Genomic DNA, 25,093 nt, shown 5'->3' with positions numbered 1-25,093 from the left:
TTTCTCTCTCTGCCACCCAAGTGGACGCCGCACACCAGCGCAGGAAGCTGTTTTTAGATCAGCCCAACACTGAACCCTGGCTGCTACAATGTTCCCTGGCCGCACTGCTCTGTGTGTGTGTGTGTGTGTGTGTGTGTGTGTGTGTGTGTGTGTGAGTGGTTGTGTGTGTGAGTGGTTGTGTGTGTGTGTGTGAGTGGTTGTGTGTGTATGAATAGTCCGGAAGCATCCATAGGAGTGGCAGCCTGCCCCACCGCCGATGTCTGCTGAATGGACAAATGAACACACACATATACATACACACACACACACACACACACACACGCACAACCCACTTGGCAGCAGTCATGGTCCCTTTCTCCTCTTGTCTTCTTCACTCGTCCTCTCCTCGTCTTTTCCTCCCCTGCCGTTCCCTCTCGTTTTAAATTCGAGGCCCTTTTAATGAATTTTCCTCTTGAGTTGTGTGTATTTTTTGTTGGTTTTTTTTGTCATTTCGTTGCCAGCCGAGCCAGTTACCGACCCCAGTGTGGTCGTAAACTTGCTGCCAGCTTTTCAACACACACACACATTTACTCAAACCCTCTTTCTCTCTTTCCCAATGCAAACAAGCAAACAAACCAAAAGCAACTGCACAGCACACAGACTTTAATGTTAGCCTCGCTCGAGGCAGGGAGGGCTTGAGGTGTTTGAAACTCACCCCCAGAGAGCCTCACCTCCTGGAGGAGGTGAGGGGGGGGAACTCAGGCGAGCCTCGGGCTGCATTTCAATTTTTGAGGCCTTGGATTATCGCTCTGGGAGTCTGCGACCTGGTTTTAACCCGCGGCTCATCCCGACACTTACATACACACACGCAAGTCCTCCTATTTGTTGGAGTGTCCTTCAGCAGGTTTATTCTGGGATGAAATGCAGTAGTGCGGGAGCCCCCCGGTGGGCCAGAGAGAGCGTTTGATCTCCGCCAATTTCGGCTACTGCCGCTGTTCTCTCGTGGTTTAATTAGAAAAAAAAAAGAAAAAAAAGAAGTGTGTTAGTGGGTGCAAAATAACACCCAGACCCATCGACACTCCAGACCACATACACAGAGGAAGAGAGCAGGATGGGAGGAGAGAAATGGGTGAGGAGGAGGAGGGTGAGGAGGGGAGTACAGGGAGAGCGAAAAAAAAAAAAAAAAAAAGTGGAACAACATCAAAAACCTGTCAGAAGGAGCGGATGAGGCAACATCAAAAATCTGTTTAATAAAGCATGATGCCTCCACGTATCAACCGCTTCCTTCTCGTTCTCCTCACATCCCTCTCTTTTCTCTATCAGTTGGGCTACTTCCCTGCATGCGTCCCCTCAGAGGTTGTACCTAATTAGTACACAAAGCGTCGGCCCTGTCAGCCACATCTGTGTGTTTGCGTGAAACAAACCTCTGGGGCTTCCTGGGAAAGGAGAGATAGGAAGTATTATTACTTACTGTTACCCTGTAGGGGTCTCACACAGGCGCACACACACACACTCAGCTGCACATACATTTACACACACACACACACACACACGGCTATTATGGATCATATTGTGTGCTTAGCCTTGCAGTGCCAAGCAGCTGTGGCTGAACTCATTCAGATTACTTTATATTCAGTCAGCTGTAGTATGTCTTGTTATGTTGTTTACTGCCAAGGAAGAGCTGGCGGCAACGGAGGAACCCAGTCAGACTGCAGCTGATCACATGCATATAAAGACTTTGTAAGTGTATCATCAGTTGGTGTCAAAGTTTCTGTCCAAGAATCGCTAAAGTGTGTGTGTGTTTGTGTGTGTGTCCAGGCGGCGTGCATCCCGGTGCTGCTGAGTAACGGTTGGGAGCTGCCGTTCTCCGACGTCATTCAGTGGAACCAGGCGGTCATCGAGGGAGATGAGAGGTTACTGCTACAGGTAAAAAACGCACAGAAAGGTACACAACGACACACACACACAGACGCACAACTAGGACACCCTGATGGCTGGCTTCACCTTCAGGGTTATCCGATGGCCCCAGCGTGCTCGTGACCTACGAGGCAGCGCTTGAATGTTGGGCTGTTTGGTTTTTTTTGTTGTTGTTGAAAGTTTTATCAAATTATTCCAAGTCAAAATCAGATTTTACACTCAAAATTAGATTTGACAAAGATAATGATCCCCACTTGGAGTATATTGTCTGCAGAGCCAAGGTCATTATTTTCCATCATAATCCAGTGCATATAGATAGAGGCACATAATCTAGGTTAATTCAACAGGGCGACAAAAAAAAAAAGGGCATCGGGAACACGTAACTTTGTTAAAATCCCTCAAAGGTGGACATTTCTTCCAGCTGTTGCTGTCGTGGATGGCCATGTTGAGAGGAAACCACAAGAACAGAGCTGCTGATTGGGAGATGGCTCTGAGGCGTCTCCATTACCTGTATCAAGCAGGTCGGAGCCCTTTGAGATTAAAACACCCGCAGAGGCGTTAATCCAGTTTCAGTTCAAAAGCACTCCTCGCACATCCTCCGTGTCTCTTCTCACGCGCTCACAAATGAAAACACAATGCGCCCTCGGCCACAACCTTTATCTCTCCTCCACACGCCGAGCACATGGCGTCTCCTCAGCCCCAGTAGAGGACATGGATTGGCATTCAGCTAATGATGGAACAAGACTCCGAGAGCTCAGAGGAAAGGGAGACGGCTTCAACTTAAGCCAGAGGTGGGCCAGAGGTGGGCTGAATCTGAATGCGGCGACCTCATCGGTGGCATTCCTGCACACTTGCACAAAAGAAGAATTATTTTTCTGATGTATTGATGATCGAAGGTCAAGTAGCGTAGTTTCTATTGAGTTCTTTCTGCAGGAGAGGCTGAGTGAGGGCTGACATTGAGCACGGCGCTCCGGTGGAGCCGTCATTCAGATGTTCTTTGCTGAAAGAAAGTGAAAGGTAGCAAGGTAGTGCAATGCAGAGGAAGAAGAGGTACAGTACACAAAGACAGACAGAGGTTAGAAATAGCAGAGATTTAAATAAATGAAAGAGAGAGAGAGAGAGGGGAGCAGAGATTCGTTGGCCTCCCGGCTCATTTAACTCGCGCTCATTACAAAATGAGTTCGCTGTGAAGACAAAAAAGGGTTTAAAGGAGTCAACCGCTTCCACTTTTTCCTCAGTTCAAACGTGGCTTTCTTCCACTTTGATTGAGCCGCGAGGCTTAGCTCTAAGTGATTAAATCAATTTTAGTGATTCACTTCAACACTACCCAATGTGGTCTTCACCACTTCTACTGATTATCTGAACAACAGACCTCCAAATTAGCTCTGTGTCAAATGTGTGTGTTTTTTAAAAATCAGGCCAGATTAAGCAACCACCCGATGTGGTTTTCCACACTTTTGATCACTTGAATGCCATTTCCTTTATCTCTTTTCTAGTCTATTTTAAGAGACGGACAAAGTCAAGCGCTTTGTGTTTTTATTTTCTTCGTTAACTCTTTTTAATTGCTTTTCTTTTCTTTCCCCCCACACTATCTGGATGTTTTACTCGTCTAATCTTTTGTGTTTCAGGTGCCGTCCACAGTGCGAGCCGTAGGGAATGAGAGAGTCCTGGCCCTCAGACAGAGGACCCAGATGCTGTGGGAAGCCTACTTTTCCTCTGTGGACAAGATCGTCCTCACCACACTGGAGGTGAGCGGCGTAAAGACCCCCGCCGCTCCCTCGCAATACGCCAGAGAGTTTTGTGAAAGACCGTTTGTGTGAAATATGTGGCTGGCAGCTACCGGAGCCGGTGACGCGCTAGCCAGAGCTAATTTATTTTTCCGCTACACTGTGCAATTTCTCACCCCTGGCTTTTTTTTTTTTTTAAACCTACGATCTCGAAAATTGCGTGCAAGAGCATCGACAGCCTCCGCGGTGGCCGAGCAGATATTTACCATTCAAACTGCGTTCGAAACTCCCTTCATTTGTATTGCAAATGGAGCCCTCACCCATCTCTCACAGTGTTGGTTTACCTCTGGGAACATAGAGACAACCCCCATCATGCACCAACAGGACAGGCATGTTGCACATTTTAGTCAGAATTTTAAAAAAAAAAAATAACAAAAAATGTGCCGATTCCAAAATGGAGAAATCTGGACTTTTCCAACAGCTACATGACATCTGTCATCTGAGGACTGAAGCATCAACAAACAGCGAGACATAAACTCATGTAATATCAGTCTGATATCAAATCTCACTGAAATAACACAAGACTCCCTCGTTTTTTAGTCGTAGTTGCGGCCACCGGTCCTCCAGAACGGCCTCTCACATCTGAATCAAACCAGCCTCCTGTCAGCATGATTACGGGGTCGGCCCACTGCTCTCCGTCTCTGCTCTTTTCTCTTCTTTTTTTTTTTACCGCGGAAACATTTTCAAAGCGGGCCACGCGCGATCCCGCCTGAAGTCTTGGAGAAAACCCCCTAATACATAGAAATGATATATCATTACAGCGTACGACTATCGGCCTCAACCTGCCTCACCGGTAGCTCCTATCAGACCGTGAGAAATCACCGCAGGGTCGGGTTCAGAGAAGAAGTTTTATCTTTGAAAAAGAGTCGTGGGGGTGGGGTGGAGTGGGACGACTTCACAGCTCTCGCTTGCAGTCTTGCTCGTACATGCGCCTTTTCTCCGTCCGTCTTTTTGTTTCACCCTCCTGCCTTTGAACCAGCCCGAGAAGAAACATAAATAAAAAAAAAAGGAAGGTAGTTTGCTCCAGCTGAGAGAATGTCGTTTGAAGGTTAGCCCAAGGGGTTGTTTTTTTTCGCCGACGCATGAAAAGAAATTACAGGCCCCTCATATCTCTGGCGCACACTACCCCGTGTCGATTTTAGCACGCGGAAAGAACGAAAAAACTTTGGGAGAAACAACAGACTTTAACTCCCCCCTCCCCCCTCTCCCCTCCTCTTCTGACATCTGAAGAAATCGCACAGTGAGCGGACGGCTTTGCACTCTGATGTTTGTCAAGGCAGGTCTGGCAGCCCCCTAATGCATTTGCTGCGGGGGGATTTATGCCAGAGATAATAAAAAAAAAGAAAAAAGGAGAGGCTCTGGAGGTTGGCGATAAGCTGCTTATATACATTCAGCGTGCGGAGGGGAACCTCTCCCCCCATGGGAGACAGCTGTGCAGTCAGCCCGAGGTCAGTGAGGCGTAGGGGCTTCGGAGCGGATGTGGACTCCTCCTGTTGGCGCACAATGGGAAACGCATCAGTCGGGATTGCTGTAATGTGCAAAACACAAGTGTGTCAGGTCTGAAAAATTGCAGCGGAGACTCCGAGACTCTCATCCAGCGGCTTAGAGGGGAGAGAAGAAATATAATAATAGCGCAGGCTTATTCTAGATGAGCATAGCAGCCACTTAACTGTTCTCTCCGCGCCTCGCGTTGCAGCCCTCATCCCGTTTTAGTTCTCTCTCTTTTCTTTCTCCTCCTCCACAGATCATTAAGGACCGCGTGTTCTCGCACATATCCAGGAACAAGTACATGTGGAACTCCCTGCCAGGAGGTCTGCTGGTCCTGCCGGAGTACTCCACCCACCTCACGCATTTCCCTTTCTATTACCTGGGATTAGGTAAACGAGTTCTTCATTATAAACGACTCTGCACAACACGCAAGGCTTGATTGCACTCGGAGGATGTTGACGAGGCCTTTATGTCGGCGGCGGTGGAGTCGAGCAATCAACACTCAACCGGCAAAGCATAATCAAGGAGAAATATTTATTTCCCTCGAGCTGCGGAGCTCCCTCCCCTCAGACATATAGCAGCTTTAAATTGATTTGATGATCCTTGATGGCCTGATGCATTTATATAACTATTCCAAACTTCCACTGTGTTTCTGTGACCTTCCTCAGGGGTCAGTCCAGGCCAGGAGTTCACTGCAGTCATCCACGCCATTTCCCCGTTGGTCTCCCAGTCGCAGCCAATCATGAAGCTGCTGCAGGTGGTCTCCAAGTCAAAGTACTGCTCGCAGGTAAATCACCAACCACGATGTAGCCGCAGATAAAATACAAATTAAAAAAGGAAGCGGAGTCTCATCGGCAGCCATTTCTGATCGGTCTGACGTGTCTATCTCCAGATCATCATTCTCTGGAACAGCGAGAAGCCGCCACCCAGCCGGAGCAAATGGCCGCCCATGCCCGTCCCCCTCACGGTGACAGACGGCAGGAGGAAGGTGAGAGTCGCTCCGACGCCCGTCTGAGTGACGGCGTGACAGACTGTCAGCCGTCTCGCTCCGTTTACGCATCTCTATCTCCGCTACTCCATCTCTCTGGTCCTCCTCCTTCCATTTGTCTCCGCTTTTGTTTTTTTTAGTTGTTACTATCCAGGCATGTCCGACATGTCCGCCGATCCGTGCGGCGTCGGGTTTCATAAATGTCACTCACCGCCGACATTTCTTCTCTCCCTCTCTCTTTTATTTATCTTTTTTGGTTCCCAAGGAAAAATCGATAGCGTTTCACTCGTCGCAGTCACTCAACATGATTCACTGTAACACGATCATCTCTCGCTCACTCGCCAGTATCGTCTCCGCGAGCGCAGGCCAGACATCCCCCCCCCCCCCCCCCCCCCAGTGCCCGAACTACGACTCACTTCCTGTCTTTCTGCTCTCAGACCACCAGCCGGTTCCTACCTCACGTTGCCATCGAGACAGAAGCGGTGCTGAGTTTGGACGAGGACACGGTCCTGCTGACCAGTGAGGTGTGTGTGCGTGTGTGTAATAAACACAGCGGGACGGCACACACATATACACAAAAAAAAAATCAATATCCCTGATAAAGAGTGGCACCGACATGTCAGCGCTCCATGCCTGTATTTGCAGGTGAACTTCGCCTTCTTGGTGTGGCGGAGCTTCCCCGAGCGGATCGTGGGCTACCCTCCCAGGAGCCACTTCTGGGATCACCTGAAGCACGCCTGGGGGTACACCTCCAAATGGACCAACGACTACTCCATCGTCCTGACGGGAGCCGCTTTCTACCACAGGTGAGCCAGGCGGACTGCAGCAGCCCGTCACATGACGGTCCCCCTCGAGGGAAAAGTCAAAGGGGAATCGTGTATGTACAGTTGCATAATGTGCACATCGGTTATGCAACCGAGTTCAGAAGATATCGCCTTTGCAGAGATCAACAACAGGGGGGTAAAAAAACAAGCTTTATGAACTGCATGCAGCCGGAATAACGATATGAAACCTGAACGTGAAAAACTAAATAAAAAGGGGGACCATGAAACAGAGAGGAACCGTCTCGAGGAGGATAATTATACGTATGGCTGAGCCAGAGAGGAAAAGGAAAAAGCAGAGGCTGAATTACTTCAAGCAGTTTGATAAATTCGAGAAAAGAAAATATGCGAGCCGGCGGACAATATGGATATAATTATTCCACTTTAAAACAGCTGATGCCACGTTGGTCATCTTGTCGACAGTTTTCTGTGAAATCTGCATTTTAAACCTCACACTCGCTCAGCACAGTTCAAACCCTCGACTGAGTATTTAAAGCACAAACTATCTAATTACTCACTGTTTGTTGTGTTGGTAAAGTGCTGCCTTTGTCACAAAGGGGGCTGCTTATCAAAAAAATGTAATATAAAATTAAAAAAAGACATTAAATATGACACAATCCAAGAAGTGAAAAGGCAGCAACTTCCCAGAATCATTTGCTAATGACATAAAAAGGGATTGTAGCTTCTTGGCTCAATCCAAACATATTTTTTTAAAGAGACAGTGACGTATGAAAGGAGTAGCTGTAAATAGGAACTCCTTCTTTCCTCTCAAAGGAATGGAGAGCGTACACATCGTACCACAGGGGTTGAGTCTGTTGTGCTCTATTAATATCTGATCCCAGTGGCGGTGAAAACGGGTTAACTTGTCCCAGATACATATCATCAACATACATCACGCCGCCACTGCCGACGTACAGGTGCTGGTTCCCCGGCCTCCACCGGTGACAAACGACATCGCCTCTTTACTCGCTGCCATGTTTTTATTTTAAGCGTTTAGTCGATGTGCCTATGTAAAAAAAAAAATTTAAAAAAAGGGATTAACCGTGATGTGGGTGCGAATACAAAAGGCTAAAATTAGAATTAGAGACTGATAGTGAGACTGAACACGAGGTTTTTCACACCGGCTGGAATAATATATTCCAGCACGATGAATAAGAGGGCAGCGAGTAATTGAGGTAACAATATATTGATTTTTTTTTTTTATTGATGCCAAGAAGCATTTTTAACACCAAATGTGACACAAACTGAGGACATGCGTATTGATTTGAGCTGAACTGACCTCCGGCAACACTGTAGGAATCATGGAGTCTTATAAAACAGTAAGTCAACTTAATATTATTATGGGATCCATAAGAAAAGCGGTGCGAGTTCCTGCTTTTCCCTTCGTCCGGTGGTCTTCTCCTCCTGTTGTCGAACAGAAGAGGTCAGGAGGAGACTCTGGACAACCGCACAGGTGTTTTCTGGCTGATTAGCTCTCTTGAACCTGTAGAGGGGCGGGACAAGTCACACCTTCATCCCTCCTATTGGCAGAGGAAGATGTGTGACCTCATGAACTCCCAATCAAATCCTGGGCTCACCTTCAACCTTGAGCAGAGGGCTAATCAGCCAGAATAAGCTGAAAACACCTGTGTGGCTGTTCAGAAGCTTTACAAATTGACTTATAATTATACTTGTGTATTATGAGAATTATTTCAATTTCTATTTTGTATCTATAAATATGAATTTGTTCTCTTGGAACGCCCTCTTTATCTCTAAAGTGCCCGAACCCGTTTGCTCTCATCAAGACTACTACACAGACGTTCTATCCACCTGTTATATATTTATATTTATTTGAATAACAGTATTAATGCCTGTGTAACACGTTCGACCCTATCCCACAGGTACTACCACTACCTGTTCTCCCACTACCTGCCCCAGTCTCTGCGCACGCTGGTGGATCGCACCTCCAACTGCGAGGACATCCTCATGAACTTCCTGGTCTCGGCTGTGACTCACCTGCCGCCGATCAAAGTGGCTCAAAGGAAGCAGTACAAGGAGCTGCCCAGTCCGCAGGTAGGCCCGCCGCTTTGTGTTTTCACGGTCCGCGGCCGCTCGCCGGGCTCAAATGTCAGGCGCTGTCGCCGGCTGATGAATGACGGTGTCTTGTTCCGCCTCGCAGGGCACCAAGAGCGTCCCGTGGGCCAACCCGGAGCACTTCAACCAGCGGCAGGAGTGCGTCAACGCCTTCGCCGGCTGGTTTGGCTACATGCCTCTGGTCCACTCTCAGTTTCGCCTGGACCCCGTGCTCTTCAAAGACCAAGTGTCGGTCCTCCGCAAGAAGTACAAGGACCTGGAGAGGGCGTAGAGACGACGGGCGGTACCGGTCTGGTCTACCAATCGGAGGTGGACGGGCTTGGTGGGGCACTCAGAGACAATCTGGGACGTGGACAAAGTACAATCATTAGACAGACCCTGGTGGACTGTTCTGGACGATATGCAGAGAAATGTGAAGAGAAAGGGGGCCTATTTAAGTCTGACGGAAACTTCGAAGGATCTCCTCCCACCAATCCTCCACGAGTCCGGGAAGACAAGGAGAGAAATGTAGGGGGCTTTGAGTGGGCCTCTTACTCAGAAAAGACGATCTTAATTGGACAGCAACAAAAACAAAAAGGAAAGAGAGAACCGTGTGTGCGTGTGAACGTCTGCTATTGCCGTGACAATGAGAAGGAAATGGCAGTCTTATTCATGCTGGGAGGGACCGGTGCCGGTGCCGTGCGCTCCTTCAATTACTGTGCAGGGACTGTTGCCATGAAAACAGATCATTTCACATCAAAAGGCTAACTGTCAAATTAATAATAATAAAAAATACAAAAAAGATTTATAAAACGCAAACTCTCTGGCATGACGCTGTATCAAGTTTCAGTTTCTTTTTTCCCCCTCTCACTTGGCACTCTGCAAACATTGTCAGCGGGGATGAAGAAGCAAGATTACTCATCACACATGTTGGATGAGACTATCTGGCATTTTCCTTGGAAAAAGCAGAAAGCATAGGTTGACTTAGTAATATTTGGACCACTTTTGCACTTCCTCACTGAGGAAACCATCAAACTTGCCACAGTAGTCGCTTTTGATTGCCTCGACGCGTGGGAGCGCTACACCGACGCGCCGCTGTGAAGACTGATGAACACAAAAGTAAATTAAAAAAACCTACATCATTACGTTTTGGTGGAAATGACGCACAATCGTGCATTCCCGCGTCGGCCCGAGGAGGCTGGAATTGAATCGACAACCGCAAAGTCAGAGCTGGTGCCGGCTTTGCTGCTGAGGCGGGACTTAAAATGTTCAAAACGTTTTGTTTTATTTCATACAAAACTGAAAATCACCCCAGCGGGGACGACACTTCGTCCCACAGTTTACAAAAATATATTCACAGGCAAGGAAGTCTCAACCCCTTCAGGGTAAACAGGTGTGCCGTCTGGCACTCGGGAAGCTTATCTCATTAAGCACGTGCACAAACACGCACGCGCACACACTCTTATGTACAAAGCACCTGAGAGACATAGCTGCCAATGGGCACGTCTGAATGCTTTACAACTGACAGAACATAATACGGGAGATTGTTCATATTCGAAGCAAAGTCTTCAGCTCAGCTTCTGTGCTTTATGGTAGAATTACCTGTAGTGAAGTCAAGTCTGTCTGGTGTCAAGTCAGCACCCGGGGCGGGTGAAAACGCCATGAATACGGCATTAATGGAAACTAAAAGTAAACTTTTGTTTTGTTCACCCTCGAGGCAAAATAGGTTTCAACTCATTATTTCAACTGTAGAAAAACTAGAGTCCGTAATGTGAGAATAAACACAGTGACACAATCACAGTTGTGGAGCGCTTGTCAAACGATGAGCTGGGTTGTCAGCTGCCTGAAAGATACCTGGAGTTGAAGTGTCAGGTTGCTCATCAAGTATAATCCTATCTTAATAGTTTTCCCCCCTGCCAACAACTTCAATATACAAAAATAAACGGCAGAAGTTCTGTGAGTTGTGAGTCTCAGTGATGATGCGCCAACACAAAGGAGGTTCACCTCAAGGTCCCATCATCCAAATCCAAACACAAATTCCCATTCATTTCAATTAGTCTTTGCTTCCATGTAGTCCGTACATCTGTGGAGGAATGGATCTCTCTCTCTCACAAAAAAAAAGTGTGGATCTAGCGGGACGAGCACTTCCTGAGTGTCAGCATGGAGTTGACGTCCCACAGCAGGTTCCTCATCTGATCCATCAGAACCTTCATCTCCTGGTTCTTCTGGCGCACCTTCTGCGGGCGAACCAGAGGGACACATGTCACCCGTCAGTCAAACTCCTCGTGGCACATGAATGGAAACTTTCAGGTTGACCGTCGTTACACTCATACGCAGATCTGGTTAGTTTGCTCACTAAATGATATCGATACCTGAGTTTTATTTAAGATCGGTTTTGCAGGATTTTTTTTTAAAGATTACAGTGGCAAACTTTTCCAGTGTTCCGCAATTTCCAAACCTGCCTGATAAATTCATCCCACTAATCCCATGTTTACAAAAAACAACCCTGATTTGAAATGTAATTATGCTGCACATGACACGGTTCCTGCATTTCACCCACACCGCCATGGTCGGCCCGTCTCACTGCTGCCATCTAGTGGCACCAGGAGGGGACTTTAAAAGGTAAATAGTTTGGTCTCACTCGGTGTTCCTCCAAAGCAGGGAAGCTCACCAGCTGCAGCGGCGCTGGACTTTTACCGCGTATCACTTCAACATCTGGCAATACGAGGCACATGCCACCAATCTGGATATACTTAGCGAGTATTTCATGTATTAGTGTGTGGGTTGCTGCAGGATAACAACTGGAATATGACAACAGCACTGTGGTGACTAATGCTTGTGACAAAAAGGAAACAGGAACACACCTCTAGAACCTCTTGTCTCTCCTGGTTGACAACAGCGCTGCAGGACTCCACTTTGACATTAACAAGCTCCTCTCCAACATACGGCAGAAGCTGAGGAGGCACAGCACATGCAAAAAGTTGTTTTACCCCTCCTGTTAAAACTAAAAACAGTTGGACAAGTGCCAAAGGAAACATTGACAGTTTTGCAAACGCATTTAAATCAAGGCCTTATTGAAAGCACAGAGAGATTAAATCACTTTCAGTGTGGTTTCAAGCAATATGTATCATGTATTTCCAAAAAAGTTGAATAAGAAGCTCAATATTTTCAACTAATATCCTAGCAGAAATCGATTGCTCCCTTACTGACCTCTGATGGCTCCTCCTGCAGGTCAGAGGTCATCTCCACACAGCGTTCGTACAGGAGCCGGAGCTTTCGGAACAGCAGGGCGAGCTGCCGTAGGTGTTCCTGGAGCTTCCCGAAGCGGTCCTGGTACAACGCCTGGCCCTGGGTCACGCCGTTGGGAAGCTACGCCAAAAGGCACACAAGCGTTTTCTCGTCAGCTAGAGCGGTTTTGGGACAGCAGTTTAATGTGCAGATATCAGAAGACGATCGTTTCATTTTTGTTCTCAATTTTGTGTTTAATAGGACGCTGGTACTGTTGGACACGTTCATGAACGCCCCCTCGCCTTGCTTTTTTAAAATTGTATTAAGCGTCAACCCAGTGTGAAATGCATCCCAACACAATATTTGAGTCCGCGATCCTGACGGGGCTGCTTCACTCTGAGAGTTTTCAATGTGGGTAAAAAATAAAAACTGCTCAGTTTAATGGTTAAGGACAAGCTGGAGGAGGTGAGTGATACACCGAGACTCACAGTGAGAGATAATTAGAGACACAGATCAGGTGGAGACGGAAGGATGAATAAGACAGATGCTGACAAGCATGCCAAGCAGATACGCCAGAAAGGAGGGAAGGGACAAATGCAGACTGACAGACAACAGAGCAACCCTGTCAGCGAGAAGAAGAAAAAACAGCTAGTCAGTTAACATCCACGCACAGCTGACAAGAGGCAGTCAGGACCAGATGGTAGCACTTAATTACTCCACTTTTTATACACAGTACCCTATGGACTGACGTTTTCTCACAGTATCTGCGAGACTGTTTTGTAACAGGATTTCTTTGGTTAGCTGGAAAGCACTAAATGCTTTTATTCTGACACGCTGATCTGAAGAAAAGGGGAAGTTAAAACAATTACTGCTGACTGGATTATTTTTTTACACGTAAAAATAAATAAATAAATATTTTTTTTATTATAGTTTGCTTTAACTATGCTTGTATTTGTTTTACTATACATTGGCCCTGTGGCACGCTGAGACGCTCTTGAAAGAAAAATGCATTTTAAAAAAATCCTTATCATCATCAATCTACAGCTACTTTAATTACTTATTTAATGCACATGCATTGCTTCCAATATCTCAAATGTGGGCATTTGAATTTCGCATTAAAACAGTTGGAGGTTCCTGGATTTGAAAAAGAAATCCACTCCCAGCCAGCCGTCCTGGTCGGATGTCCGGGTACCTGCGTATTTCTTGTGATATGAAAGATCTCCATGGTGCGTGAGACAATGTCCTGGACTGTCTCCTGTCCGATCCGACAGAGGAACACCGGGGAGATCTCCCTCAGGGCGCCCTGGGGGGGCATGGGCTGCTGCCCTGCGGCCGAGGCGGCGCTGCTGGGCAGGTGGGACTGCTGCTGCTGCTGAGGGGGCATCCCTGCCATCCCTGCTTTCAGGGGCAATGAAGCCGCCATCCCAACGCACTGCCTGGGCGAAAAGAATAGCACAAACAAGCACAAAACGGTCACGTGTGACCGCAGCATGGGGAATTTGACTCGCGCCAATGTCGGTTTGAAAATTAAAAAAAAAAAGGTGACAAAAGTCACAGCGCTTAACTTTACTTAACGCTGTCTACTATACGTAAAACACGATATGTACAACAAACTATGTCGAGTTAATGCGTCTGTCCACCTGAACGCATTCAAGACATACAAGAAAACCCGCGTTTTTGCTCACATGCAGAAGCTAATCTTAGCGACTAAACAACACAGCGTTTATGTACAGCTAGCTAGCCGCTAGCTCGCGAGCTAACTAGCTGGTAGTACCGCATACCAAACACAACGTCCTTCCGGGTAAGCGCCGCCGTCCACAAATATATCCACCTCGCTCTAAAAACTGCAAAAACTATATAAAAATAACGCTCGCTAATTTAATAATTTGAATACGACTTAATGAGACAGTCCCACTGAGTTCAGTCAGAGAGCGCGTGCGCGTTATTGTTTTCCCCTCGCGTCACTTCCGGTCACAGGACGATGCGCTTCCCACCGCTAGATGGCGACAGAGTAGCTCTTGAGTAAATGCACTTGTGTAATCAGGTTCTTTACGTGAGCAGAAGTAGCACTGCTGCGGGGTAAAACATACTACGAGGTCTATTATCTAATAATAAAGCAACCCTTACTGTTATGATGTAGTATTGGATTGATTTCACTGTTTAAGAAGCATTTTTGAATGCTATTGCTTTTTGAGGTGGAGCCAATTTGAACTTGTGCTTTACAATACAGCACTGTTGGGTCATTCAGTAATTCAATGAATCATATATGCATCACTTTAATAATACACATAAGCATAATATATTTCAAAATTAACCTTTTAGGTTGATAACATACTTCTGTTTCCCATTACAAAATGTAGAAAGTAGGAAACCAACCCTCACTAATAGGCAACAACAAGATTAATCATAACAGGCTCACGTGAGTTGAATGAAGGTCGTAAGGTCGTATGAGTAAGAAGTTGAAGCCCGGCCAGCCCAGTGAAATATGGTAATGGAAAATCATGCATTCTTTTACTGACCTGCTTCCCTTATTTGTTAAATTAGCCCAGCTGACTTTTCCCGTGGTTTCTGAAGGTTTCTGTGACAGGGTCAAACTATGGAGGAAGTATTATTTAATTATTTTTTATGTGGCTTATAGTTGCAAAGGTCCTTTGTTCACCGTCGCAAATGAAATGACCATGCAGGTATAACTATCTGATTCAATTTTTAAGTTTGGTTTTAAAATGCAGGATTTCCAGAAACAAAACTCCATCTGTATTTGCATATATTTTCAATTCCCTCCGAAGTCCGAATGGATCAAATGGAGCAGTGTGCAAAGAAACCGGCAAGAGCAGAACAAAGAAAGAAACAGAAATAAATCCATGCAAAATGTACTGTAAAGCTAAAATACAAGCTAATTGAACTTTCCCCTGCTCTGCTCCGTGTCCCTGCAGTAAGTCATCCGTACCCTGTTTTGACTCTGAACTGTTGGGAGGATCCTTCTCTCCATTCTGCTCCGTCTGTTTGTGTAGCTATTATTTTCATAATGGTCGTGTTTGTGTTTACTGCAGAGCTTCAGCTCGAGCCTTATAAGTATCCCGAGGGAGATTTGGTTTGAATGCAGGCATTGAAGGAACCCATGATGACAAAGAACAGCAGGGATAGTCAAAGAGACAGTCAGAAGCAGCACGTTCATCAGGATCCGGGCACGGCTCCATCTTCACTTTATGGCTTTCTAAATGTTTCGTGCTTTTCATTTGACTATTTCTTTCTTTGTTTGTTTTATCGTTTGTTTGTTTTTATTTTGCAGCCATGAGGATTGACAGAAGACAATTACGAATACTTTGCCTGGTTTGACCATTAAACATCCAAATAAACTCAAGTGCTTATAGGAAAGAACCAGGTTAAAAAACATCAAGACAGCATCTCTATTATCTGAGGGAATATTTTCACTTTGATCATCGGGATCAGCAAACAAAATGATAATAATAACAAGATAATCAGTACACAAATTACATAAGATCACACACTTTTGCTTGACCTTTCTGACGCATGAAGTGACTGTAAAAAAAATAAATACAGAGTAACATTTCCAGATGAAAACATGTTGGGTTCCTTCCCCGTAGGCCACAATGTTGAATTCTCTCATCGTTGCGGCTGAATTCCATGAACCTACCGAGGCAATAAAACATGACTCGACACAAAACAAAAGGACTCCGTGACATGTTAGATATCGGAGCAAGACAGGGGCCTTCGGGGAGGGTTTCTGAGTCAATTCTACAAGCGTAGTGTCACAAAATAAAATACGCAGCGGCACTGATTTACAAAGGGTAACCAGGGTTTATCGGAACGAGGCATTAAAAAGGCCCGATACCAGGAAGTGTGCAGCACGGTGATAACTCAGCTGATAAGGCAGTGTGAACGGCCAGAACAAGCTTTTTAACGGACCAGTGCAGCTTCCCTCTTCTGTCCTTGAGGCTGCACAGTGGTGACGAACAGAAGGGAGGGTGTTTCATTTTTAAGAAGCCACATGTGGATTTGTGGGTTGCAACTTCGGGTCGACCGTGGTCTTTCCTTAGAAATAGATAAGTTGAACTTTCATGGGATGATGAGTTGGGTTTTTAAAAACAGTAAAACGCAGCTGAGCTGAAACTCCATCCAATGTTATGTCAAAATTCATAGTTTTTTTTTTTGCCATGCTCATATTGAGTGACACACCAACATTGTTTTTCACAAGTGTGTGTGTATTTCCCACCGTGATAAGAGGCCTCAAGTATTATTTTTTTTCTTTCCCCACTTGGTATCAAAAGCTAAACGTCAGAGTGAAACTTTCCGTTCAGCTTGCTCCAGTGATTCCAACAGATCAAAAACAGGCAAGGTGAAATCAGACGGGCCGTAATCCAAATTATGTTCATTGGGGGAGGAAAAAAAAGGTCAAAGTAAGCAAAGTGGAATCAGAGAAAACCCGGAAACATACCCTTTAGTTGTGGAACGGAGGGAAACCCCCTCTTCTGTTGCCTAAAAATAGTTGACCTGACTCATCTGTCTCTGTGTTTGGTGCTGGGCCGGTAGCGTACACTAAAAAATGCACCAGAGCAAGACAAGTAATACAAAATAAAAAGTTTCAAACTTTTTCCACAGAAAACACCCAAAACTTTATCAGAGCGTGAACAGAAAGTTGTGGCCGCGTGGCACTGAATACATACTATCCATAACTGCTGAGAAATAAACAGCACAGCTAGTTAGGCTTAAGGATAAGACGTGGTAATGTAACATATCCTGTAATATGGCACGTCTTTATTGTGTGGGACGTCCATGGCGTCAAAATTCCTGGCAGCGTTTCATTCGCTTGCTTTAATCTCACTGGGGAATTAATAAGCGTGGGGTGAAACTTTAGGAAAGACAAATTGAGAAAGTTTTGATTAAATTACTGCTGGAAGAAAAAAAGTATTCACGTTTAATCATTTACTGTTTCACTGTTATACTCAGACTTCTGGTTGAACTGTCTCTGTTTAATCTTACACACAAACTCAGCATGTCTCCTGATAGCAGTGAGACTGCGCCGTCGGTATGTTTCTGTCTGAAAGAACGTGCAGTTCCTTTGTTATCATATGACCATTTCTTGCAAACCGATCTGTGGGACGAGGGGAAAGGTTCCCGCTGAGGCCGAAGACGTCATGAGGGTTTCTGTTAATGGGTCACGATGTGTATTCAAGAGGTGGTTCTTTGAGAGATCTTGGAGCAGTCTTCGAGATGCAATTTGTCCATCACCTTGTACTTCTGACTCTGCTCCTTCCTTGCAACGAATAAATGTTCCTGTTTTAATGATTTTACTCCGAGGGATCGAGTGAATTTTTCTAACAATTACAATGTGAGACTCATGCACACAAGCCTTTTTCCTCTTGCCATAATTCAATTTTAAATATCCCATTTCCCTTCCGTTCTCTGTTTTTCTCTCAATACTGCAGGTCAGGTTGGAAACGATCCAGAGTACAGCGCATGTTTGTTCTCTCTCATGTTTGTTATCAGCATCGGTGTTACGGAGAGCTGGCAGGTATAAAAGGACAGATAGCCAGGTGGGGACAACCCTGCAGCCCACGCTGAAGAGCAGACATGGAGAAGACCAGGATGCTCGTCCTGTCTGTGTGCTTGGCCTCCATGTTGCTGGGCTGTGCCGAGGTAAGGGACGCTCCGAGCACCCGTTGATCTGCATGCGTGTCCGCATTCAGGTGGCTGAGATGGAGCTGGTCCAACAGTCCAGCTTCTCTCACCATTGGCCACTGATCCGGATTCAAAGCACAGGAGCACAGATGACTCCGCAGTCAAATTGATCGGAGGGTAATGACTCATTTAAATGAGTCCCAAAGTCTAGGCAAATAGAGGTGAATGGAAAAACTGCGTTGCTGTTTTTCTTTTTCTTTTTTTTGGTCCAAAGAGACACCATTTCTGCTTGGATTCGCGGTTTTTTTTTCAGACCAAAGGATCTGTCTTGCAAAGAGTAAAATGATGAATAAAAAAGAAAATGAAGATCACCCTTCACCTTGGAAACAATAGTTGCTTTTGTAATTTGCTCAAACTCTATATGGAAAACCTCCATCTAAATGAGGGTTAATCGATGGGTTTGAATGAACCTTTTGTACAATTTTGTTTGAAAACTGATAAAACTCATATTGTTTAATCCCAGCTGTTCCACATCTGAGTAATTATGACCTATACATGTATTTATAGCTCTTTCTCTCCTATAAATATTTGAAATTCAATCATTTAGGCCGACCTTATCCACTTTTATTTGCTGGAGGGAACAAGTTGCCGTGTTTCCATACCAACTAAATTCAACCCGTCAGCAACAATAAAGCGCAAGTCTCTGGACTGCAGGGGAGAGGAAATCACAGCAAAGAGAGGGATGCAGATGTGTGCAGTGTGCAGTGAGCGGGCACTGAGTCAAGAGCAGAGATGCACTGCAGGCCTCTGCACTCAACTGCAGCAATATGCAAAGTGTAATGTCTTTACGCCTCATGAACTCACCTGGAGCAGCAGGGGCTCGGCATTTGCATGGAGCGAATGATTTGTTGGCTCTACACTCAGAGACGCACCGGGCTGCAGCTCTATAGGGCAGCGACTGAGAACACAAATCCAGGCAGGAAAATACTGCGGAGGGCGGAGGGAGAAGTTAGTTATTGATACGTGCTACAGACAAATCAGTATTCCAACGTCTTATTTCTGTTGTGATACTATTGTTGTAATATCTGTGAATCTTTAGGTTTTCACCATCTATGAGGATATTTTGGTTTAAGGCCCAGATTAGCAAATTTACATGTTTACTGTAGGCATAGTGGTGTCCAGCCATGCAGATAGTTCCGGTTTTATTTATTTATGTTATTTTATACCAATATAGGTGTCTGGGATTTTTTCTTTTTTTTTCCAAAAAAATACAGAAAAAGAAAGTTGAATAGTTTCACATTGTGGGCGGAGTGAAATGTGAAGGTCTCATGTGTCATGTCTAAGGGGAGTCGGAGCCGGATGTGGTTAGCATAGCTTAGCTAAAGACAAGTTCCTCACGGGACCTATTTCTTATTCAAACAACAACCGCCCTCGGATATATACATACTAGATTATTTTTATAAATTCAAACTAGCAGGATTGACTGCCGTTTACAGTTCAGAAGACCAAATAAAAAACTGTCCAAGCTCTGTATCTGGCAAACTGTGCTTCAGCCAAAAAAGCCCAAAAAAAAAGAAAATGTTCAGAAATAGCTTCCACTAAAATCACATCTTGTTTTTTTCTCTGTTCATGCATGAGTGAAACACTAAAGATACCCGTTTTCACAAAGGAAAAGTTGTCTTCATGTTGTTACATTTCATAGTGACGTGTGTGAGCAACTGGGACATTGCTGCAGGTTGCAATGATCTCAAAACCGGGGCAACAAAAAACAAAATGGCTCGATAAGTGAGAAAATGTCTTTGCTTTTACAAGTTGTCGTCTTATAATGAACTGACCTTTTAATTTAAAGACGCTGTACCAGTTTGACTTTTACTGCTTCTCTTGTGCGATGCTCGACAGGCGCTGCGCGTCACAGCACCTTGTCACTCCTGCACAAACGCAACGGTGAACGGCAGCGTCGCCCTGCCGACCGGGGCCGCCCCCGCTAACGTGACCTCCGGCAACCTTCCGGCGACCTCTCACTCCTCCACGGCCGCCAGCCCTACATCACGGCATCTGACGCGGGCCCCTGTCACCGCGGCCCCGGTCAGGAGGCCCCTGGCTTCCTCTGCGACGTCTGCCTCTTTGCTTGGGGCCTGCGCTCGCCTGCTGCTGCCGGCCATCTCCGTTCTGCTCTGCGGCGCATTGGGCTGATGTTGCGTCCGGGATTCCGCCATCTTGGATTGTCAACAAACAGCATCGCGTTTAAAGGCTTCCAGTGTGACTGTCGCACCATTATTAATGCCACAAAGTGATTTTTTTTTCTGCTCTCTTCCGCTTTTGATCACGACTCAATACATGAAGTATAATGCCATGCTTCAGATGTAAGCTACTTAAACACAGGGTGTGACATTTCTCTGGATGTCTTGGCAAATTAAATGTATTTTCTTTTTCAAACTGGGAGGGAAATGATGGGAATAAACCTTTTCCACTGCAGGCAATTTAACATGTCACAGTACCCCAAACCCATAACCCAATACCAATATGTGAAGTATAAAGCCATGCTTCAGTTGTAAGCTACATGAACACAGGATGTGACATTTTTCTGTTTCCAAAAAATAAAATGCTAATTAAATTGCCATTTGTATTTCTTTTTCAAACCTTGAGGGAATAAACCTTTCGCACCGAGAACATTTTTGACATATCAAAATAAGAGGAGCATTATTGATAGCTGTATTCCTTACGTGAGGCCTGGGTGGTGCACGCTGGCTCACTGGAATAGTTTACTGTGGTTTCCTCACTATCCTCCCCATTTGCCCTTGCACCAGTTTCGATTTGAAACAGATACCCCAGGGTATTCAAATCACACCACATTCAAATCAAGGCAGGTTTATAATGAACCATCTTGCTTTGTTTTTATCTCATGACTCTTGTAATGAGCATGTGTCACGTCCATGTAGTGGAAGTGCAAACGTAATTCAAGTGGAAACTGTATGACAGTTAAATATCTAATGCATCTAAAACAGCAGGAAGATAGTAATTGGGGTATTTAAACGTTTAAGTATGATACATTTGAGTGAGTGTGCATGCTTGTGCATACAGCTGGTGGTTTCCAATGCTGCAACTTTCTTAATTTGCTTTAATTATCTCCGGATTAACACAGATTTTCACTGGGATACTGGTCTCCCATTCTGCTTCAAATATACAATGAAGGGTTTAAATACACTGGGGAGGTGTATACAGTGAACCCTGCACTTCCTTTGATAATGGGAGGCAAAAAAAAGATATCATCAAGTGTTACTCTGTGAGATTCTCGCTAGATTCTACATATAATCCCAGCTGTAAAAAGATAATATAAAACTATCTGCACTTTAGTGACTGGCGGCCCATCTCAACTGGTTCAGTATTTGCATGTGTGGTCCAAAGGTGTGGTGGAGACTGGGGCCAAAGCTCCCTGAAATGAAATCAAAGGGCCACCCTTTCAAGGGGGAAAACAAAGACACATTTTTACAAAACTCTCAGCACGGATCCACAGGTGGACGAGTGGATCAAACTGTCACAATATTGGTTTTGAGTTATTTAGTTTCACTCAGAATCCCCCTGTCTCTTGTGTCCTGTGTGTCCTTTATAAGTTCTCCCGTCTTTGTGGTTGTCTGCCACGCCCCTGATTGAATGCTCCTGTGTCTCATCACCTGCTCCTCCCCAGTGTATTTAAACCCTCTCCCCCCTCCCGCCCCCCACCTGTCTCTGTGCCGCTTCCTCTGCTGTGCTTCCCGGTATGTTTCCCTGCTTTGAACCCCCCCCACACCTCGCAAATCTGTTAATAGCTTCTTTTTTTTTAAAACAGCGTTGCTTTCACATGTAATCTCCGTCTGTTTGTTTGTCCTCGGCAGGAAGTCGTCTCTCGGCCGACATGAAGTGTCTCTTTCTGGGGCTGTTTCCGCTGGCTCTGCTGGGATTCGTCTGTGCACCGGTAAAAAAAAAAAAAAAAAAATCCTCTTCACTGTCTGTCAAAGTACTAAATTGAATAGAACAAACTTTTGATGTTGTGTATTCTTTTAAGTGGATTAATATGCTGCAAAACTCAAACTCCCTCCAATAACGCCATCAGATGTACGGCGTATGCGATGAGTACTTTTTCCAAATTATAAAGGACGATAGTATATACTCCCTAGCATCAATGCCATGTTGTGGTTTTGTCCCTCTTTGTTTCACACAGGACCCAACACCTGGTGTCGGCGTCTACGACGACAAACACAACTTCTCATTGACCGATCCTCCGACAGTGACCGATCACCCGAGAGCGACCGAGCCTCCGAAAAAGACTGATCCCCAGACAGTGACCGAGCCTCTGAAAAAGACCGATCCCCCGAGAGTGACCGTCAACCCGAGAGTCACCATCCCCCAGGGTGTGACCGTCCCCCCTGGCGTGACCTTGCCCCCGGGCGTGACCTTGACCCCGGGCAAGACCACCGCATCGGTGCCGGGCTCGGGTGGATCGACTGCAAAGAGCGGACAGAGCCACATCTCCAGCTCTGTCGGCCTGCTGTTGGGCTCATTTGTTCTGCGTGTACTTTGGCAATGAGCTCCCTCTTGGGGCTCAGAGCTGCTGTGAGTCCTAAACCAGCGTGCTGTTGGTCACATTGTAAAGCTGAGCTCCTCCTTAGATGATTTGTGCCTGAGGAAAAACATACACCGTAGCACTTGTGTTGACCTTTTGTAATTGTGTGTGTGTGTGCAGAAAAATATGAAAGTCGAAAAGTATACTTGTTTAAATATAACCTGCATATGATGCTATATGTTGTATCATCTTTCCTGTTTGTGTAATCTTTAGAGACTAGATGAATTATGTCGGCATGACACGTGCAGAAGAGAGGAAGGGTAAACTGAGTCTGTGGAGGACAGAAATTTCACCCGCTGCACTTTCTGAACTACTGTTTTACTGTATACTGTTTTTTTTCCGTTTCCTTAATGTCTTATTTGTTTGGTCTTTCTTTTATATTTATATTTTTTACATCAAGCTCTTGCATTAAAAAGAAGTACAAAGCGCAGTATGCGGCGTCAAATTCCATGTATGTGAAAATTTGCATGGCCATTAAAGCTGATTGTGATTGTGATTGTGGCCTCAGTTACCTGCTCAGCCCTTCCAGCGTGTTGTGCGTTCAGAGAAGCTCCACTGTATGCATCGCTAGTAAAGACTGCTTATTTAAGTTACTGCGGCCTCTTTCTAAACCCTTTCTAACGCCTCGAACACGTCTCTCCTCGGAGAACGCCCGTTCACCGGATGTTTTCTCTTCCTGTCAACACACGAGAGCAGCTGTTTCGGAAACACTCAAGCCTGTCTGGCACATTCAAAGTCACGTCAGCCCTCTTTGTTCCCCGTTCTGATGCTGGGGCTGAACTTCAGCCAATCGTCTTCACCGTATCTATATGCCCAAATGCATAAAGTTGCATGTATGCCGGCTTTTTTTGGGGGCGGGGGGCGGATTTTCCACGGCACATGTTTTAACCCACAATGTGACTTACTTGATCTGTCCACCCACGCCATGTCACACGATATCAAAATGTCAATATCAAGATGATATCGGAGCTGTCGGGCAGAGTTTATTCAAGAGGGAGGCTCCATCCAAGCTGAGGAAGGTTTCATATTGATACTGAGCCAACGCCCAAATAATGAGCAACAGATGATCCTTAACATCAAGACTCATCTCATATTTGCCTGATTTTATTTGACTTATTTAAATGCCATAAGCACACATTGTATTGTGAGATGGCTTAATAAGTCTGTGACAGAATAAACACACTGGAATGTGTGAGTCAGCTGGTGCAGTGACAAAGATGCTAACTCATCGTCATAGCTGTCGTTCATGCTTCTGTTTGCAAGGGTCTTTCATGCTTTTTAGTTTAAAATATATATATATATATCATAATAATAATGAATAAATAATGAATGCTGCATGATTTAAGTCTCTTGGTGGCAGAGTTTGAAGAATGTCTTTGACCAAAAGACTAAGACTGTCTTAAGGGTTTTTCTGTGAATGACATCAATCAACAATGACCTACAAGTAAAAGCTGTGGTACATGAAGTGCTATTTAAACTTTGTCAATTATCCACCAGGAAGAAGTGGAAAATATTCACATTTCTATTCATCCTTTTATGACTATCGCATCTTTTTATATGACAAACAGAGGTCTGAATAACAGATGACATGAAGTCATCTATTTAAGTCCAGGGAAATGTGAAGGATTTCAGACACATTTGTTTATAGTTAAAAATTAAACCATAAGTCAACATTACGTTGAGGAAGTGAGCTAAATATTTTCCATCATTGTGAAGAAATTTCCCCCTGGGAAAAAAATTTGAATATTTGAAATATGTAATGTTCACTAAAGTTGCCAGGTGCTCGAAAATGTGAATTTAAGTCTGGGGTCAAAGATGAGCAGTCATTGAAGGGTCCGCTGGAAGAGCTTGTTGTTCTTCTTAATAGGAATATATACTTCCTTGTAACAAATCAACCGGTGTCATAAACACTGTGAAGATTGGGTGTTTGCTTACTGTCACTAAAACATAATATTTTAACTTTGGAACACTGCATCCATACAGTGTTGAACACTTATGAAGTTCAACCTCCCAATATAGTTAGACACATTAATCTCAGACACACCTCCCCCCAACTTCCTTGACCAGGTCATACAGTACGTCACACATCCACCTTTACCCCTCCTGGTACGGGATATTTTTGAATAAAAGCAAGAACAAAAAACTCTTCATCTCAGATTTCCAGAAGAAAGTAGGAGTCGACCAGGTACCAGTGGGAGAACTGCCTCCTGTGCTCCAGGACATTTACAGCAATTGTGGTGCCGCTTTGCCTCCTCTTGATGCGCCACCATGAAGATATTGGCTCTGGGACTTTGCCTGCAGGCTTTGTTGGCGTTAGGAAAGGTAATTTCTTTTGCATGTTCTTTAAGAAAGAAGGCAATAACCCTTTAGATATTTTCTTTTGCACTTAACACATAACAAGATTTAATAGGTAAATCATATTTGCTATAAAATCTTTAGCAAGGTCAGTGTGGTTGAGTGAGGCTGCATATTTGTCACATTGTCCTAAAAATATTCAATGTGTTTTCAGTAGCTTGTGTATAGCCATCAACTGTTTATTATGCTGCTGTAATAGTCTTATGAACCTGTTTAATGTAACTGTTGTGCAAATAGA

At 45.1% G+C, this 25,093-nt stretch overlaps 2 protein-coding genes across 4 annotated transcripts in view; one reads left to right on the top strand and one right to left on the bottom strand.

The window, feature by feature from the left end:
• ext1c (exostoses (multiple) 1c) overlaps window positions 1-11,148 on the top strand; it is a 66,309-nt gene extending 55,161 nt beyond the window's left edge. For all 3 annotated transcript variants that reach the window (XM_068575018.1, XM_068575016.1, XM_068575017.1), the window contains exons 4-12: window positions 1,798-1,905; window positions 3,525-3,644; window positions 5,428-5,560; window positions 5,840-5,958; window positions 6,064-6,159; window positions 6,597-6,683; window positions 6,805-6,965; window positions 8,861-9,032; window positions 9,139-11,148. In XM_068575018.1, coding sequence (XP_068431119.1) covers window positions 1,798-1,905; window positions 3,525-3,644; window positions 5,428-5,560; window positions 5,840-5,958; window positions 6,064-6,159; window positions 6,597-6,683; window positions 6,805-6,965; window positions 8,861-9,032; window positions 9,139-9,324 — 1,182 coding nt within the window. In that variant the 3' untranslated portion in view covers window positions 9,325-11,148. The remainder of the gene's footprint in view (window positions 1-1,797; window positions 1,906-3,524; window positions 3,645-5,427; window positions 5,561-5,839; window positions 5,959-6,063; window positions 6,160-6,596; window positions 6,684-6,804; window positions 6,966-8,860; window positions 9,033-9,138) is intronic.
• Window positions 10,293-14,219, bottom strand: zgc:114119 (Mediator of RNA polymerase II transcription subunit 30-like). The gene is made up of 5 exons (XM_068575019.1): window positions 14,042-14,219; window positions 13,453-13,696; window positions 12,243-12,401; window positions 11,897-11,986; window positions 10,293-11,269 (listed from the first exon to the last, which is right to left on the bottom strand). Exons 2-5 carry the CDS (start codon window positions 13,681-13,683, stop codon window positions 11,162-11,164), a joined length of 588 nt encoding a protein of 195 aa, XP_068431120.1. The 5' UTR covers window positions 13,684-13,696; window positions 14,042-14,219; the 3' UTR covers window positions 10,293-11,161.
• Window positions 14,220-25,093: the final 10,874 nt, after the last annotated feature.

Source organism: Clinocottus analis, unplaced genomic scaffold (assembly GCF_023055335.1).
Source record: "Clinocottus analis isolate CAN_PGR_092001 unplaced genomic scaffold, fCliAna1.0.p SCAF_14, whole genome shotgun sequence".
Taxonomy (NCBI): Eukaryota; Metazoa; Chordata; class Actinopteri; order Perciformes; family Cottidae; genus Clinocottus; species Clinocottus analis.
This window is presented reverse-complemented; position numbering and strand designations above follow the sequence as displayed.